Here is a 19505-nt window from a genome sequence, read left to right on the forward strand (position 1 = left end):
CCTCCTTTTTTTCCCCTCTCCCTTACTTCCCTTTTCTTCCCTTAAGTTCTTACTTATACATTATTTTTACATCTTTATATGTAGTTTGTCGTCATTCTTCGTTCTTGTTACATCTCTTCATCTCTTTTTCTGTCCTGCAGGCGTTCTGCAAATTCTCCGGATCTGAGAACGTTTTGCTCCCCCGGGATATCTTAAGCACCGCTGGATATCTTAACATAAATTTATACCCTTTTTTCCATAGGATCGATTTTGCTGTGTTAAACTCCTTCCTCTTCTTTAGGAGTTCAAAACTTATGTTTGGGTAAAAAAAAAATGTTTTGACCCTTGTACTTCAGTGGTTTTTTGTCTTCTCTATTTTTCTTCTTTGCCTTCTCCAGTATATTTTCTCTTGTCGTGTGCCTCAGAAATTTTACTAAAACAGATCTTGTTTTTTGTTGTGTCTGTGATTTCGGGGCTGGTGTTCTGTGTGCCATTTCTATTTCCATTCCTTCCTGTATTTCTGACATTCCCAGGACCTTTGGGATCCATTCTTTTATAAATTCCTTCATAACTGTGCCTTCTTCATCTTCCTTTAGGCCCAGTATCTTTATGTTGTTTCGCCTACTATAGTTTTCCATTATATCCATCTTCTGAGCTAACAACTCCTGTGACTTTTTTGTCACTTTCTTCCAATTTTCTTCTTAAGTCATTCACTTCCATTTCTACAGCCATTTCTCGTTCTTCCACATTTTCTAATCTTTTCCCTATTTCTGTCATGACCAGCTCTATTCTACTCACTTTTTCTTCTGTACTTTTCATTTTTCTTTTTATTTCACTAAATTCTAATGTCAACCATTCTTTTAATGCTTTCATTTGTTCTTGAAATTTTTTTTATCTATGTACTGTCCATCTATTTTACCTTCTATTCCTCTGTGCAGAGCTTGGTCGTCTTCTTATGTGTCTGCTCTTGGGTTTGTGTCTTCTACTTCTCTTCTGACGTTCTTGTTGAGCTGCTTGCCTCAGTTTTTTGGGTGTTTTTTTTCATGGATTCTTGATGTTGGTCCTCTTCTTCTGGCCTAGTTATCTGTTGGGCTTCCTGTTGCTGTTTTTCTTTCTTATCACTTACTTTCCCGTTGCTTTCCTCTTCTTCCAGCTGAGAGCCCTGCTGTCGGGCATCTCTCAGCTGGTCGCGCTGTGTAAGTTCACTCCACAGCTGGGCCCCCCTCCCGTCAGCATTTTCCTTTTCCTTGTTGGAAAACCAAACTTCTGTTTGGTTCAGTGAGCCATTTTTGCAGTCCCGCGATCGGGAGGTCGCGACCCTGTGAGGTCTCCACTAACCTCGGGGAGCGGGCTCCTCTGACCACGGCGGGTCCCTGCTTCTTCAAGCAGGTAAGGCCTTCTCCTCTCTCTTCCGGCATCTTTCCTTTTTTTCCCGTTGTTTTTGGTTTTTCCTTCTTAGGTGCCATTTTCTTTCTTTTCTCCACACCTTTATCTTCTATTTGTTGTGTTTTGTGTTTCTTGAGCTTTGCATTTTCTTCACTTTATTTCTTCTTTTCTGGAGAGGGCTGGTATTCTCCTACCGGCCACTACTCCATCATGTGACTCCTCCATGGGTTCATTTCCTTGAATTACTAGCAGCCCTCACTGGTCTGCCGCCATGGTTACCTTCCCGTAGGGTGGTCTTCTCTGCTTCTCCTTCTCAAATGCTGGGAGGTGGGTCTCCACTTTTCCTGGTGCCCTGTGCAAATCCTCTACTTCCCTGGAATCTGCAACCTCTCAAGACTGCTGGCAACCAGAGACACTGCCATTTTCTGTCGCAGGATTTTAAAGTAAACCACTGATGGCACCTTTAATAGGTCGTTTGAAGTCTGTATGGAGCTGTTGGTAGTTGTGCTGGGCGGTAGAACCCTGCAGAGGAGCACAGTATCTCCTCTCCTCGCTCTTCACAGGTCCGCACCAGTGGGAGTGCTGCCATTGCAGGAGCTCTGGCAGCACCACCGTTTGGCTCATAAAAGAAATCAATCCTAACCTCTCTTATCTAACCTTTCACTGTTGCCACTTATCCTGGGAACCATGTCAGTAAATCCTTTCCAGACCCATAAAAGAAAGAGGAATTGAACACAGTTCTCCAGCAATTGAGGCCAGTCCTATGTTTTAGAACCATAGAACATTACAGTACAGAAACAGGCCTCTTCATCCCTTCTAGTCTGTGCTGAACCATTTATTTTGCCTCATCCCACTGACCTACACCCAGTCCAGAGCCCTCCATACTTCTCCCATCCATGTACCTGTCCAGATTCTTCTTAAATGTTAAAATTGAGCCCACATTTACTTGTTCCACCCTCCCACCACTCTCTGTACAAAGAAGTTCCCCCCTCACGTTCCCCCTAAACTTTTCCCATTTCACTCTTAACCCATGTCCTCTGGTTTGTATCTCACTTACCCTCTAAAAGCTGACCTACATTTACTAACTCCCTCAATATTTTAAATCTCCCCTCATTCTTCTACGCTCCAGAAAATAATGTCCTAACCTGCTTAACCTTTCCATTACCTCCGTTCCTGAAGTCTGGGCAACATCCTAGTAAATATTCTCTGCACTCTTTCTATCTTACTGATAGCTGAAGGTTGTTGAAGGTTACAAGAGGATATAGACAGGATGCAGAGTTGGGTGGAAAAGTGGCAAAAGCGTTTGGGGTATTTAAGAGACTCTTAGATAGGCATGTGGATGGAAGAAAAATAGAGGGTTACAGGGTAGGGAGTGTCTAGTACTTTTTTTAAGGAATATATGAGTCGGTACAATATCGAGGGCCGAAGGGCCTGTACTGTGCTGCAGAGTTCTATGTTCTTTCCAATAGTTAGGTGATCAAAGCTGCACACAATACTCCAAACTTGGCCGCACCAATGTCTTATACAACTTTACCATAACATCCCAACTCCAATACTCAATACTTTGATTTATGATGACCAAAATAGGTGGTCCCCTACTTACGACCTATGTGATCCGTATATACAACCGAGAAAAAAATTTCTGTATAAATTTAAGAAAAAATACAGTAAATATAAAAATCCCACATCAGGTCCCAGGGAACCAGGGGCTATTTATTTTGCTTGACCAACATGGCAATGGCCACAGGCATCAAGACTCTGGTGCCGTTAAATGTGTTCTATTTTTTAGTCCATGGAGGCATTAGCGGACCCGGTGTTTAAGGTGGGGGAGGTGAGCACTGGTCAGGTGCCAGTGGTGGTGGACAACAGTTCTTTCCAGAGCCAGGTGGGTTGGGCTGTGGACGAAGTGCTGCAGCTCCAATTGAAGAACATGTTGTCTGGAGTCATCTACATGCGACTTATGTCCATTTCGAGATCTGACCGGAACAGGTCAGTCGGAACAGAACTTGGACAAATGTTGGAGACTATCTGTATGCCAAAAGCTCTCTTTACAACCCGATCCACCTGTGACTCCACTTTCAGGGAATCATGTATTCCCTCTGTTCTACCGCACTTCTCAGTGCCCTACCATTTACTGTGGTATGTCCTTTCTTGGTTTATCCAAAATGCAACACCTTAGCATAATTTCCCTGCTCTAATTTACTCCGTCTCTATTGATAAAGCCCAGAAGTGTATGTGCATCGTTAACAGCTTTCTCAATCTACCCTACCCCTTTTGGTGATGTATACTTCCAGATCCCTCTACTCTTGCTGTTTCCTTTATTCCCCAAATTTTCTCATCATTGTTTCAACCAAACAGCACCTTTTCACATTTCACAGTGTTGAAGTTCATCTACCAAGCTCTTGCCTGTTCCAGCAGCTCGTTCATAACCTCCTGCTGCAATCCATCACTGTCCTCTTCACAATTCACAATACTGCCAAGAATCGTCATACACAAAAATATAAATTTTGGCTGACACTCTCTGAGAACAGATCATTAATATAAAATAAGGAGAGCAATGCCTCCTCTTCCCTGGGGAACACCTTCGTCCAGTCTGAGAAACTGTTGTTAACATTGTTTGTGGCTTGCCAAATTCATATCTATGCCCTCAATGGATTGTGAATCTTTAGAGTTCTGTTCCCGAGAGACCTGGCATTCGTGGTCAAAACAGGTGGTTTTTTAGACTATAAGGGAATCATGGGTTATGGGGAGTAGAAAGGAAAGTGCCAGCCAAGGTCAGATCACAGACAGATTTTCTCTGTGACAGAGCAGGTTGAAGGAGACTTGAAGTCCACTCCCCTTAATAATGTTCAAAATACAAAGAAGCATTTCCTGGCATACCACAGATTTGAATGGGTTCAATCTTACTTGTCCAATCTGTTCTGGACACTGCATCAATGCATATACTATATAGTTTTCTAAATTCTACATCTTCACTGCATTCAAGATAATTGCATGATAACTGCAGTGTCCTCCAGTATTGAAAATACCTTGTGAAATTATTTCTGTTGTTCTTGAGAAATCCACGCATTAATTTGTATTAGAACGTAAAATTGATGAATTTTTGGATTTGAATTTCCACTTTTTCCCACCCAACCCACCCCCTCTCACCCCCCACTTCTCAGTTAGACTGGATCGAGAACCAGGTTTTCTCTACATTTGGCTGAAAACTCAGAGTTGGCCCATTAGGTTGTGCAAGCTCTTCTCAAGAGCAATTCAATTAATCCCATTCTCCCATCTCTTCCCATAACCTTCCAGTTTGGTATTCTCCATTTCTCATCAGTTCTCTCGTGAAAGGTACCGTTGAATCTCTTTGCACAACCCTATCAGCCATGCATGCCAAGTCCTCATCATTGTTGCATAAAATAAAATCCTGATGCCCACCCTTCATCTTAAACCTGCTTCTTCTGAACATCTATCTTCAGTCACTGGAACCAGTTCAGCCCACAAGCCAACTCTATCTCCAACTACCCATTTACCTCTTCTATTTCTCACACATCTGCCCTGACCCCCTCTGCCCTGAGATGCAATAAGGACAGGAGTCGCCTTGTCCTCACCTATCACCCCACCAGTCTCCGCATACATATTATCCTTCGTAGTTTTCACCACCTACAGTGTGATCCCACATATTCCCTTCTCCTTTCTGCTTTCCATAGGGGCTGCTCACTCTTTGGCTCCCTTGTTGCTTATCCATTCCCACTAATCACTCCTCGGTACCTACCCCTGTGGCCGCAAGAAATACTGCACTTGCGCTCACACCTCCTCCCTTATCACCATTTGGGGCTCAAACAGGGCTCATCTACTGCATCCGGTGCTCCCTTTGTGGTCTCCTCTACATCATAGAGAATGGGAAATTGTTTTGTTGAACACCTCAGCTCTGTCCTGCAATAACAGGGACTTGCTAGTGGACAATAATTTTAATTTCACTCACCATTCCCACATCGACGTCTATCCATGGCCTTGTGCCCTACCAAATCATGGCTACCTAGAAATTGGATGAGAAACAACACCTTGTATTTTGTCTGGGAACTCTCCAACCAGACAGCATATTAACGTTGACCTCCAATTTCCATTAAACCTTCCCCAAAGTCTCTCTGTTTCCCTAGCTGTCTCCTTTTCTCAAGCTCCCCACTCTCTTCCCTCCCTTGCTTCTCCTATCAGACCATCTATGACCTCGTACTTGTTAGACCCCCCCCCCCCCAACCTTTACCCAGCTTTTTATTCAGGTGCCTGCCTCTTTTGTGTTTATTCCTTGCCAAAGAGCACAGGCCCAAAACATTGGTTACTCTTTACCTCCTGTGGATGCTGCTTGATTTCTTTGCTCTCCAGAATGTTTTGTGTTTTGCATCTGCAGGCTTTCTTGTTTAACTCCATTTACACCACCCATCAACCTCCCATCTTAATCTTGATTTTCCCTGGTCCGCAGGAAAAAGAATCTCAGGGTTGTATGTATTAAATCTGATAATAAATATGAACCTCAGAATAAATCTGAACTTGTAGCGGCTGTGTAGCGGACCGAGCAAGGTAATGCGAACCGCCACCGTCAGTGCAGTGCACGGACTTAGCTAAGGGCTGGCATGCTAGCGGTACTAAGTGCCAAGGGACGGCACGTTGATCAGCTGGGTCCCCTGCTGAAAGGCAGTCTCTCAATTTAAATCTGCTGGTCCCATCGACCAGCAGCTGTCCCTTAACAAGGTCCCACCTTGTCCCGTGGAGCCTGGGACAGGCAGGGAACAAAAGCTGCTTGTAAAGCTTCAATAAACCAGTCTTGAGTTGACTACTCTGGCATGTGTTTGAATTTCTTTAGTAGCTCTACCGTAGTAGCCGCTACAAACGTTCAATTACCACAATATACCACGACTGAAAAAGAGATCACAAATGTAAAAGAATAGTTAATAAGTGAGTCATTAGATCTCATGAGCCATCTTCCCAGCCAAACCTGCATGGTCTGCTGACAATGTGTTGCGTTAGACTGAGGGTGGGTTTGTGCTGTATGCTGAACCATTGGGAAGTGCTGTGGAATGGTAGAGTTGGCAATATTCAGTGCGGTTTGGCATTCATGCTAGTAAATTAAAATTATCACATTAAACTCACAAGTGTAAATGAAATGCTGCTCAAATCACTTCAGAATTATCCACTTCGCATTTTTACACACACTAAAACGGTGGGGGCGGTGGGGGGGGGGGTCAACCATTTTCAATTTAGACATACATCAGGATAACAGGCCTTTTCAGGCCACAGGTCCATACTGCCCAACTAACCTATACCCCTGCTATGTATTCATGGACCGAATTGGCCTGTTACCATGCTGTATATCTAAATTAAAAAATTAAAAGGTTGGCCATCCCTGCTCTAAAATAACTAGATGTTTATAATAATATTTTGAATCCAAAATCACTGATGTAATTAATACTTTAAACGGACTGTTGGTTTTTAGAGAGACAAAAAAAAAATCTTCTATTATAGTTTATATAATGTCATCTTTTGAAAGAACATTAAACATTGCAGGAAGGTGTGACAGTAAGGGAAATTTGGTTCCCTGAACATTATGTCATTGTTGGTTAACAACATCTCCTAATGTTCTCACCTGCTTTCCTTCTGCAGAACTTGTTGTACGCTGACGAAAGTGACAGCATGGATATTAAAATCATAGATTTTGGTTTTGCACGTTTAAAACCTCCTGATAATCAGCCGCTGAAGACTCCGTGCTTCACGCTGCATTACGCAGCTCCCGAGCTCCTGAAGGATGATGGTTACGACGAATCCTGCGATCTGTGGAGTTTAGGCGTAATCTTGGTGAGTTGATGCCAAGTCCAAGGCTGATTAGAAACACTAAAACAGGGCAGCATGGAACATTTAAAGCACAGAAGTAGGAATAGATGCATCAACCCACATCCTTGCCCCTATTATTTTGCTTTTAAAAATGCATTGTAGATTTAACATTCTCTACTGATTGTGGTGGAGCATCAATGCCCTGAATGTGTTACAACTTGGCTAAAAAAAAAATACCCTGATATTCGTGAATATCACGAGTTTGGGGCTGGGCATGGAACCCTGATCTACCAGAATGGATCTGTAATTAGGGGTGGGGTGGAACCAGATCTATCGGAGTAGGGATGGAGTGGAACCCTGATCTACCAGGATGGATCTGTCATTGGGAGTGGGGTGGAACCAGATCTATCAGAGTAGGGATGGAGTGGAACCCTGATCTACCTGGATGGATCTGTCATTGGGGGTGGGGTGGAACCAGATCTATCAGAGTAGGGATGGAGTGGAACCCTGATCTACCAGCATGGATCTGTCATTGGGGGTGGGGTAGAACCAGATCTATCAGAGTAGGGATGGAGTGGAACCCTGATCTACCAGGATGGATCTGTCATTGGGGGTGGGGTGGAACCAGATCTATCAGAGTAGGGATGGAGTGGAACCCTGATCTACCAGGATGGATCTGTCATTGGGGGTGGGGTGGAACCAGATCTATCAGAGTAGGGATGGAGTGGAACCCTGATCTACCAGGATGGATCTGTCATTGGGGGTGGGGTGGAACCAGTTCTATCAGAGTAGGGATGGAGTGGAACCCAATCTACCAATGGGGGTGGAGTGAGACAAGATCTACCAGTGGGGGTGGGGGTGGATGGTCATATCTACCAGAGTGTGGGGGGGGTGGAAGGAAGAAATAGAACCAGATCTACCAGTGGGGGTGTGGATGGAACCAAATCTATCAGAGTGGAGGGTGGGGTTGGAACTAAATCTACCAGAGCAGAGGATGGTGTTGGAACCAGATCTACCAGAGCAGAGGATGGTGTTGGAACCAGATCTACCAGAGCAGAGGATGGGATTGGAATCAAATCTACCAGAGCAGGGGATGAGGTTGGAACTAGATCTACCAGAGCAGGGGATGAGGTTGGAACTAGATCTACCAGAGCAGAGGGTGGGGTTGAAACCAGATCTACCAGAGCAGAGGGTGGGGTTGGAACCAAATCTACCAGAGCAGAGGATGGTGTTGGAACCAGATCTACCAGAGCAGAGGATGGGATTGGAATCAAATCTACCAGAGCAGGGGATGAGGTTGGAACTAGATCTACCAGAGCAGGGGATGAGGTTGGAACTAGATCTACCAGAGCAGGGGATGAGGTTGGAACTAGATCTACCAGAGCAGAGGGTGGGGTTGAAACCAGATCTACCAGAGCAGAGGGTGGGGTTGGAACCAAATCTACCAGAGCAGGGGATGAGGTTGGAACTAGATCTACCAGAACAGGGGATAAGGTTGGAACTAGATCTACCAGAGCAGGGGATGAGGTTGGAACTAGATCTACCAGAGCAGGGGATGAGGTTGGAACTAGATCTACCAGAGCAGAGGGTGGGGTTGGAATCAAATCTACCAGAGCAGAGGGTGGGGTTGGAACCAAATCTACCAGAGCAGGGGATGAGGTTGGAACTAGATCTACCAGAGCAGGGGATGAGGTTGGAATTAGATCTACCAGAGCAGGGGATGAGGTTGGAACTAGATCTACCAGAGCAGAGGGTGGGGTTGGAATCAAATCTACCAGAGCAGAGGGTGGGGTTGGAATCAAATCTACCAGAGCAGAGGGTGGGGTTGGAACCAGATTTACCAGAGCAGAGGGTGGGATTGGAACCAAATCTACCAGAGCAGGGGATGAGGTAGGAACTAGATCTACCAGAGCAGGGGTTGAGTTTGGAACTAGATCTTCCAGAGCAGGGGATGAGCTTGGAACCAAATCTACCAGAGCAGAGGGTGGGATTGGAACCAAATCTACCAGAACAGGGGATGAGGTTGAAACTAGATCTACCAGAGCAGGGGATGAGGTTGGAACTAGATCTACCAGAGCAGAGGGTGGGGTTGGAACCAAATCTACCAGATTAGGCGGTGGAATGGAATGAGATCTACCAGAGCGGGGATGTGGATGGAACCAGATGTATCAGAGAAGAGGGGGGTGGGGTGTGAAAGGAACCAGATCTTACCAGAGCTCTGCTCTCTTCAGTGCTGTAGCCACTCTCAGTGTGGACTCTGTTCTGAGAAATCAAGAGGTTTAAACTCCTCTGCCCCATTACCCTGCTGAGAACAGTGTCCTGTGCCATCCATTAGCCACCCTAGCTCCAGATCCAAATGTCTGATAAAATCAGGAAGCCTTCGGTGCCTGAGGCCCTTCAGGAGCCCTTCTTGCCTTTAGTGCCCTCTTGAATCCCGGTTCCGATACTTGGATTCTACGAGCTAAAATTGTATTCCCTAATGATATATATTGTACACAAAGCCAGTTGTTTAAAGTCAAACCATATTATACACCCAAAATAAAATGGGGTTTTCCTTACACATATTGCCACAAACCTAAATCCACACATCAGAGGAAAGAAAATCATCCTTCCTTCCAAACCTGATGAGTTTCTATTCCTGCCTGTTACTCCCTCTGGCAGTACACCATGTTATCGGGCAAGGTTCCATTCCAGTGTGAGGAACAGACGTTGACTTCCACAAGTGCAGAAGAAATCATGAAAAAGATAAAGCAAGGGGACTTCTCGTTTGAAGGGGAAGCCTGGAGAAATGTCTCGCAAGAGGCCAAGGAACTGATTCAAGGTGAGATTGGGCAGTGGACTTGCGTTTTGTACCTCTCTCCTCCCTCTTCATCACTACTCGTTTGTGGATTCCTCCCTCAGAACACAACGCTGGAGATATTTCAGCATTTGTGAAGGGAGAAACATTGAACAGCACCGGAATGAGCCCTTCAGCCTATCATGTCTGTGCCAACCATGATGCCAATCTAACATCCCTTATGCCTGCACATGCTCCCTATCTCCATTACCTGCCTGTTCATGTGCCCTAAACACCCCTGAAACATTTTATCTTATCGGCATCATAAACCTTTCACCCTCTCACCTGAAGTCTGTGCTCTCTAGTGTTTTAACATTTCCACAGTGTAGAAAAACAGCTGATCCCTGCCCAACTTATGCCCTCTCCTAATTTACGAGGCTCCAGTTTTGTTTTTGTGTTAGATTCTAATTTTGAATTTAAATATAAGAATTTTTAATGTTAAGTTGAGAAATTACATGAAATTATAGCGTGCTGATTCATTGAGTAAAATCTTTAGAGAATCACAACACAAGGTTAGTAGGTCACAGCACAGAGTAACTGGTGCATGTTTAAAGGAATCCAGATCGATGTTTTTGTTATCTTTCCTTCACTGCATTGTCTATCTCCCTCACTCATCAGTCACTGACACTGCCTGCCACCTTCTGGATAAATTCAACAGAGCCATCTCCCTGCCTGAGAACCGTAAATAGGATCTAACAACACGCAATATGCTGAAGGAACTCAACGTTAATAGAAAGCAATAAACAGTCCGCGTTTTGGATTTCATTCTTCCCAATTTTTTTTAAAGAATATATTAATGCTGATACTTAACAAAAAAACATTGATCATGCCTGAATTGATTGGACTTAACCCTTGTACCTCTTCCCTGAAGGAGTTGAGTATCTAACATTGATCATGGCTGAATTGATTGGACTTAACCCTTGTACCTCTTCCCTGAAGGAGTTGAGTATCTAACGTTGATCATGGCTGAATTGATTGGACTTAACCCTTGTGCCTCTTCCCTGAAGGAGTTGAGGATCTAACACTGATCATGGCTGAATTGATTGGACTTAACCCTTGTACTTCTTCCCTGAAGGAGTTGAGTATCTAACATTGATCATGGCTGAATTGATTGGACTTAACCCTTGTGCCTCTTCCCTGAAGGAGTTGAGGATCTAACACTGATCATGGCTGAATTGATTGGACTTAACCCTTGTACTTCTTCCCTGAAGGAGTTGAGTATCTAACGTTGATCATGGCTGAATTGATTGGACTTAACCCTTGTGCCTCTTCCCTGAAGGAGTTGAGGATCTAACACTGATCATGGCTGAATTGATTGGACTTAACCCTTGTACTTCTTCCCTGAAGGAGTTGAGTATCTAACATTGATCATGGCTGAATTGATTGGACTTAACCCTTGTGCCTCTTCCCTGAAGGAGTTGAGGATCTAACACTGATCATGGCTGAATTGATTGGACTTAACCCTTGTACCTCTTCCCTGAAGGAGTTGAGTATCTAACTTTTGGCATTCTGCCTGCCTATTTGCAGTGATTCCTTTTTGAGGAAATAAAGGTTTTGTGCCAAACGGGATTTTTTTTTGTAAACTCTCTGAATAGCCAGCAACTCAAACACCAGCCCTGCTGTTCCTCTCTCCTGATATTGATTGGAATCTGGTGAATTGTGTCAGTATTAAAATGTAGTTGACACAAGACTGCTGGAATCGGGAGCAAAATGAAACTGCTGGAGGACCTCAGTGGGTCATGTTGCATCTGTGGAGGTGGGAGGGAGGAATTAATAATAATATTTTCATATACATTGCACAATGAACCAACATTCACAGAATGTTAACCGGTTCGGCAGAATCACAAACGGCAATGAGGAAGCGTACAGGAGGGAGATAGATCAGCTCGTTTAATAGTGCAACAACAACAACCTTGCGGTCAACATCAGTAAAACCAAGGAGATGATTGTGAACTTCAGGAAGCAGGTCAGGGGAACACAACCCAGTTGGAGAGGATCAAAACCTTCAAATTCCTGGGTGTCAACATCTCCGAGGATCTGTCCTGGAGCCTCCACGTTGATCACCAAGAAAGCTCACCAGCAGCTATATTTTGTGAGGTGCTTGAGGGGATTTGGTATGTCACCGAAGACTTTCATAAACTTCTACTGGTGAACTGTGGAGAGCATTCTAGCTGGTTGCATCACTATCTGGTACGGAAGCACCAACTCTCAGGACAAGAATAAACTCCAGAGGGTTGTTAACTCGGCCTGCAACATCACAGGCACCAGACTTCACTCCATCGAGGACATCTACATAAGGTGCTGTCTTAAAAAAGCAGCCTCTATCCTCAAAGACCCCCACCACCCAGGTCACTCTGCTACCATCGGGAAAAAGGTACAGTTAACCTAAATAAAAGCACTCAATGGCACAGGACAGTTTTTCCCCGCTGCCATCAGATTCCTGAATAATCAATGAAGCAAAGGCTCGGCCTTACTTTCCGTGCAGTGTTAATGTTATTTTTTTTTATTTATATGTTGTAAGATGGTTATAATCTGAATGTTTGCCCTGTGTCGCTGCCGCAAAACACCATATTTCATGACTTGTTCATGACCATAAATTCTGATTCTGACATTCTTGCGTGCAGCAGCTGAACGGGTTTAAAGCAACTACAATAGTATACTTAAATAAATTAAAAAGAGAAAATAAATACAAAAGATGGTTCATAAACATTCACGGTTATCCTGCTGCAAGAAAAATTGACTTAGCAATGGTGCAGACAGTCATGTGTGATGTCCAGTTGTCAGATTCTGGGGTCTAAATCCTACATTGGGATTTAGAGTGGAGACAGACTATAGAGTGCATGAGGAGGAGCTACAGACGTGACAGACTGCAGTGGCTGGAGTCTGTGGCAAAAAAGGAACTCAGCGGGTTGAGCTGCTTCAGTCCATGTTTTGGATTGGAGCCCTTCGTCGAGACACAGAAGGGGTTTTTATAATAAAAGAATATAATATCAATACAATATAATTTGTTTGATTAAAATGTAGAGCACCTTGGATGAAATGATATGATTTAAGTGTAATGTAGCTTTTTGAATTTTAACATATATCCGTATGTACTCAGTACTTTTGGATGTGGAATTTCAATGTTAATAAAAATATTGAAAAAGAAAGAAACAAAATTCACAGAATAGGAATGGGGAGGAATCCTAGGGAGTTATCGGAAGCAGATCAAAAATGGATGGACCAGAGGGAGAGCAGAAGGAGGGAGGTGGGAACATAGTTGAAATTAGAAAGTTCTCTGTTCATACCATTGGATTGTAGACTACCAAGGCAGAGTATGAGGTTATAAAGAAAAGTAGGTAGACGCTGTGATTGTAGTGCAATACACAAAAGTGCTGGAGAAACTCAGCAGGTCATACAGCATCTACAGGAAGTGAAGGGTAACCAACATTTTGAGCATGAGCCCTTCGTCAAGGTATGAGCAAAAAGGAGGTAAACTGAATAAAAAGGTGAGGAGAAGAGAGGTTCAGAGGGAAGAAGGGGTGGGGGAGGAGCACAAGCCAACAGGCAAGAGGTCATAGGTGGATATGATGGGAGGGCAGAACTGTAATACACTGAGAAGTGATAGAGTGAGTGGGTAGCTCTCTGAATGGAGAGAGAAGAGGGTAGGGAGGGAGAAAAGGAGACAGAGAGAGAGGTGAGACAGGGGAGGGGCCTAACGGAAACTGGAGGTCGGTGTTGATGCCATCTTGTTGGAGAGTGCCCAGACAGAATATGAGATATTGTTTCTTCCATTTGTGAGGAGCCTCAGTTAGGCAATGCACGAGGCAATGGGCAAACATGTCGGCGTGGCCATGGGGTGTGGAATTGAAATGGTTGGCCACTGGAAGGTTCCTTTTACTGCAGCGGATAGAACAAAGATGCTGAACGAAAGGATCTCCCAGTCTGCGTCCAGTCTCTCCGATATAGAGGAGGCCAAACAGGGGAGGTGGTGTTTCTCTCATTTATGTTGGGCTTTGCCCTGGCAGTGGGATTTATAGGACTTATTTGCATTTTTTTCTTCACTTTCAGGGCTCCTAACTGTGGACCCAAACAAACGGATTAAGATGTCGAGCCTACGTTTCAACGAATGGCTTCAGGATGGCAGCCAGTTATCATCCAACCCACTGATGACTCCAGACATTCTTGGTTCCTCAGGAGTTTCTGTCCACACCTATGTCAAAGCAACCTTTCATGTAAGGAAGCCCCTGCTAAATTTCTTTTGCTTCTATAAGCTGCATTTCCATAGTGCCTTTTACGTAAATAATGCTCCCAAGATATTACTGTCGCTATGAAAGTTGACTCCACTTGTTGAAACCTATTTTGATTAAAAATTCAGTAAGATCTCAGTTTTAAAACTCTAATCTTTTATTCACATTGGTCAACGGTTGCACTTTATTACATCACTGTGACTTCCTGCAGCCCCACATTCTGCCTGAAAATCTGCAATTTTAGTGTCATGTTGATCCCTAATTTCCTCTGCCCCTCCCTTATTTCAGCAGCTCTGGTCCCAAAATTCAATCAAATTAGCCAGGCAGGATGTTCCCCCTAGTCTTCTTTGGCTTGGCTTCGCGGACGAAGATTTATGGAGGGGGTAAAAAAGTCCACGTCAGCTGCAGGCTCGTTTGTGGCTGACCAGTCCGATGCGGGACAGGCAGACACGATTGCAGCGGTTGCAAGGGAAAATTGGTTGGTTGGGGTTGGGTGTTGGGTTTTTCCTCCTTTGCCTTTTGTCAGTGAGGTGGGCTCTGCGGTCTTCTTCAAAGGAGGCTGCTGCCCGCCAAACTGTGAGGCGCCAAGATGCACGGTTTGAGGCGTTATCAGCCCACTGGCGGTGGTCAATGTGGCAGGCACCAAGAGATTTCTTTAGGCAGTCCTTGTACCTTTTCTTTGGTGCACCTCTGTCACGGTGGCCAGTGGAGAGCTCGCCATATAATACGATCTTGGGAAGGCGATGGTCCTCCATTCTGGAGACGTGACCCATCCAGCGCAGCTGGATCTTCAGCAGCATGGACTCGATGCTGTCGACCTCTGCCATCTCGAGTACCTCGACGTTAGGGGTGTGAGCGCTCCAATGGATGTTGAGGATGGAGCGGAGACAACGCTGGTGGAAGCGTTCTAGGAGCCGTAGGTGGTGCCGGTAGAGGACCCATGATTCGGAGCCGAACAGGAGTGTGGGTATGACAACGGCTCTGTATACGCTTATCTTTGTGAGGTTTTTCAGTTGGTTGTTTTTCCAGACTCTTTTGTGTAGTCTTCCAAAGGCGCTATTTGCCTTGGCGAGTCTGTTGTCTATCTCATTGTCGATCCTTGCATCTGATGAAATGGTGCAGCCGAGATAGGTAAACTGGTTGACCGTTTTGAGTTTTGTGTGCCCGATGGAGATGTGGGGGGGCTGGTAGTCATGGTGGGGAGCTGGCTGATGGAGGACCTCAGTTTTCTTCAGGCTGACTTCCAGGCCAAACATTTTGGCAGTTTCCGCAAAGCAGGACGTCCGTGTTAACTACCTTTGATTAATCCCGGCCTTTCCAAGTGCAGATTAATTCTGCTCCTCATTTTCCCTCGCCATCCCATCATCGCCATCTCTACACCAACTCACATCACCTCTCCTCCCCAAGCATCTCAGCATCTGCTGATGGAGTTGTACAGCACAGAATAGATCCTTCTTGCCCACAATTGACAACCACTATCCAGCAGCCTCATGTATATTAAACACGGTTCAAGGTTCCTTTTAGTGTCATGTAATAATACATTAAAAATGTAATATACATGATATATTTTAATTTTTGCCTGCCTTAAGGCAAGCAAAGAGTTGCCATAAACATTTCCTGATGTCCCTAACAATAGGAGAGAGAAGCAATTTTTTTTCTATTGTATGAGAACGGGAACTGTACACAGTACCTCAGTGGTGGCCGAGCCAATGCTTTATAAAGTTGTGCAATAATCTCCAAGCATTTACTTTCTGTCACCCAGCTAACGAAGGCAAGAATCCTGTATGCTGCCATCCCCATGTTATGTGCCCTCATGGATCCTTGACCTCGTACATCAAGGTCCTTCTACCTCAATACAGTAAAACCCCTGTTATCTGGAATTTAAGCAACCAACAGCCTCAAGAAAGCAGCAAATGAAATTGGGAAAAATAAATGTTTAAAAAAAAACCGAAAGTTTAAAATTGGCACACGCCTCATCATTAGTTTGCCAATCCACGCAAAACGCAACCTCAAGCAACCGGAAAATTCACTTATCCAGCATCTATCAATCCCCATAGGTGTCGGATACCAGGGGTTTTACGCTTCGAGATGAGACCTCTCCCATTCATTGGGTATTCTCCCAAAATGCTTCATCTCATACTTTTCAGGATTAAGTTCCATCTGCCATTGCTCTGCCCATCTCACTAACTCTTCAATATCACCCTGTAGTCTAAGACAATGATTTTTTTTAACTTTATTTATAGCAGGTTAGAAGCCTATTCCGGCCACGTAAACTCATGCCACCCAATTGCACGCACATTAACCTACAACTCCGTACATTTTGGAAGGTGAAAGGACACCGGAGCACCTGGAGAAAACACATGCAGACATGGGGAGGACATACAAACACCTTCTGGACAATGCCAGATTCTCAGCCGGGTTGCTGGCCCTGTGAGAGCGTTGCACTAACCTCTAAGCTAATTTTGTTTAATCTACTCACCTCCAAGTCATAGCTTCCACGTTCATATCCAAGTACATTGGGGAAAAAAGGAAGGATCTCACTTAGTGATTATGAATTTACTATCATGTTCATCGTAAATACACTCTGAAATTCTCACTAGCTGCAGCCAGACGGGTAATTGTGATGACAAACTATAGTTAATCTAATTGAATTAAAATAATACAAGGTTGATAGATAGGTAATAAATATTCACCGTAATCCCCGTGCTAAAAGAGTGACCTGCATTGTGAAGACAGGCTTCTGTACCTTCTGTCCAAAGAGAGCAGTGAGAAGAGGCTGTGACCAAGACAACAGGGGTCTTTTATGAAATGGGTTGCTTTCTTGAGATGGATGGGAGGTCGGAGCCTGTGATGCACCTGGCTACATTTGCTACCTTCTACAGCCTTCTGGGTTCCTGGGCACTTAAATTGCCAAGCCAGGGTGCAATGCAGCCAATCAATATACTTACACAGTTCACCTGTAGAAGTGTGATCTGACAGCATACCAAATCTTCCCCCACTCCTTAGAAAGTAGATGTGTTAGTGTGCCTTCTTCATGTTTGTCTCAATGTGCTGGCTCCTGAAGGTCTTCTGAATTATGGATTCCCAAGAACTAGAAAGTTCTGACCCTCTCCACCTCCATCCCACCAATATGGTCAAGTAAGTGGTCTTTTGCCTCGGTCTTGGTGACATTGAGAGAAAGATTGTTGTTCTGGCACCACCCAACCAGGTTCTTGATCTCCAACCTGTAACCATTTCCTCTCACTCAGCAAGAACGGTGGTGTCATCAGTGACTTTATAGGTTGTTTTGGCTGAACTTAGCTACACAAGGCATAGAGCAGGGGACTGAGCACGCAGCCTCGCAGTGCCCCTGTGCGGATGGTCAGAGAGGGGGAGGTGATTTTGCTGATCACACTGATTGTCTCATCGTTGCACCCTGCCTATTGCCAAGCCAAAATTTTGGATCCAACTTGCTTTACACAGAACATACAACAGTACAGCACAGAAACAAGCCCTTGGGCCAACGATAGCTGCACTGAACATGATGCCCAATTAAACTAAATCTTATCTGTCTGTACGTAATTCAAACCCTTTCATTCTATTGCATACTCCTGTATCTACTTAAATACTATTAATATATCGGTTTCCACTACTTCCCTTGGCAACCCTTTCCATGCATCTAGCACGATCTGAGCAGAAAAGCCTCACCCAACCCACCTCCGCCCCACTTAAAATGTACGTCCTCTAGTTATTGTCATAAGGAGTTGTATGTCCTCTGTGAGTCTGCGTGGGTTTCCTCTGGGTGCTGCGGTTTCCTCCCACCCTTCAAAATGTCAGGGATTGTAGATTAATTGGTGTATTTGGGGCAGCACAGCATCGTGGGCCAGAAGAGCCTGTTACTGTGCAATATGTATTAAAAGTCATGCTAACTAGCTCTGATTAATTAATTAATACCATCTTTCCAACTACTCCAGCCACCTAATACTTCACCTGTGGCAAGCAACACTACAAATCAATCTCTTCCTTTACCTCCTATAGTCAATCCCAGGTTACATCTCATCATGAGGCCTGATGGATTTGATAAAAAATGCACCAAAATACTGGAGGAACTCAGCTGGTCTGGATGCTGAAAAGACAAGCTGAGTCCTGCCAGGATTTTTGTGTTTTTACTAGTCACAGCACCTGCAGACTTTTGTCTTTCACCCCAAGGGACTTGATTGCCTTTTTGTGCTGTGACATTTTGGTGGCGCTATTTTCTTGCACGTTGCCGGGATGGTGCAGTTCGCGAAGATGTTTTACATGCCTAATGAGGTGAATCCCTCATGTTTGCTCCTCTCTCACTATTACTTGGCCCCAATCACAGGCCTTCAACAAGTGCAAAAGAGAGGGCTTCTGCCTTCAGAATGTGGACAAGGCACCGCTGGCAAAAAGGCGCAAGATGAAGAAAACCAGCACTAGCACCGAGACGCGGAGCAGTTCTAGTGAAAGTTCCCACTCCTCCTCTTCTCAATCCCATGGCAAGAGCACCCCAACCAAGATGATGCAGCCAAACATCCCAGTGGACAGCAGCAACCCGGACAGTATCTTCCAGTTCTCCGACTAAGCTGCTACAGTCCCTCTTTCACAATTTAAAAAAAAATCATGCTTTACTTTTTTTTTAAATCACCCATTTAACCCTTTGAGGACCACATATGTTTTTACTCCTATCCCTCCTATGCACTTTGTGATATTTATTTATTCAAAAACACATGTGGTGTGTGTATGTATATATCTATACACACAGGTATTAAGTAGTTCTGCGTTTTCCTGCAAAATTGATTGACCAGTTTTCTCTGGGGAACCCAGAACAAGGGGATCATTAAATACAAGATCCAAGTTCGTAAATCCAGGAAGAAGTTTCGGGAGAAACTTTGTAACCCAAAGAGTGTCAAGAATGGTGAACATGCTACCTCATGGAATTTTAAGGACAAAACACCTCAGTACATGAGGAAGTACAGAACAGAAGGGTGAAGCAAGAGGGGAGGAGGGGGCAGCTTGCTGGGAGCCTGTTCCTGTGCTTTGATTTCTGTGTAACATTCTGTATATTGGGAAAGGGATTGTTTTCTTTTAAACAATTCAAAGATCTTCATACAGTGTGGAAAATGGAATCAGCAAACCTGGCACTCAAAGGGCTTTTAGTTACTTTACTCGGTGTGTTTTTTAAGTGTGAAAGAATGGCTGCAGTATGCAAACATCTATCAGGTACATTTTTCAAAGAACCTATTACTGTTGTACAGGCCCAAAAG

General features: G+C 44.4%; 1 protein-coding gene across 2 annotated transcripts in view; it reads left to right on the plus strand.

Moving 5' to 3' along the window:
* Positions 1–18839, plus strand: part of rps6ka5 (ribosomal protein S6 kinase, polypeptide 5) — a 265478-nt gene extending 246639 nt beyond the window's left edge. The window contains exons 14-17 of one of the 2 annotated variants that reach the window (XM_069915896.1): positions 7009–7200; positions 9838–9997; positions 14063–14226; positions 18584–18839. In XM_069915896.1, the coding sequence (XP_069771997.1) occupies positions 7009–7200; positions 9838–9997; positions 14063–14226; positions 18584–18823 (756 nt within the window). In that variant the 3' untranslated portion in view covers positions 18824–18839. Of the gene's footprint in view, positions 1–7008; positions 7201–9837; positions 9998–14062; positions 14227–18583 lie in introns of those variants that run through there. The other variant, XM_069915897.1, reaches the window with a different exon arrangement.
* The last annotated feature ends 666 nt before the right edge of the window (positions 18840–19505 follow it).

The sequence above is a fragment of the Narcine bancroftii genome, chromosome 2 (assembly GCF_036971445.1).
Source record: "Narcine bancroftii isolate sNarBan1 chromosome 2, sNarBan1.hap1, whole genome shotgun sequence".
NCBI lineage: Eukaryota > Metazoa > Chordata > Chondrichthyes > Torpediniformes > Narcinidae > Narcine > Narcine bancroftii.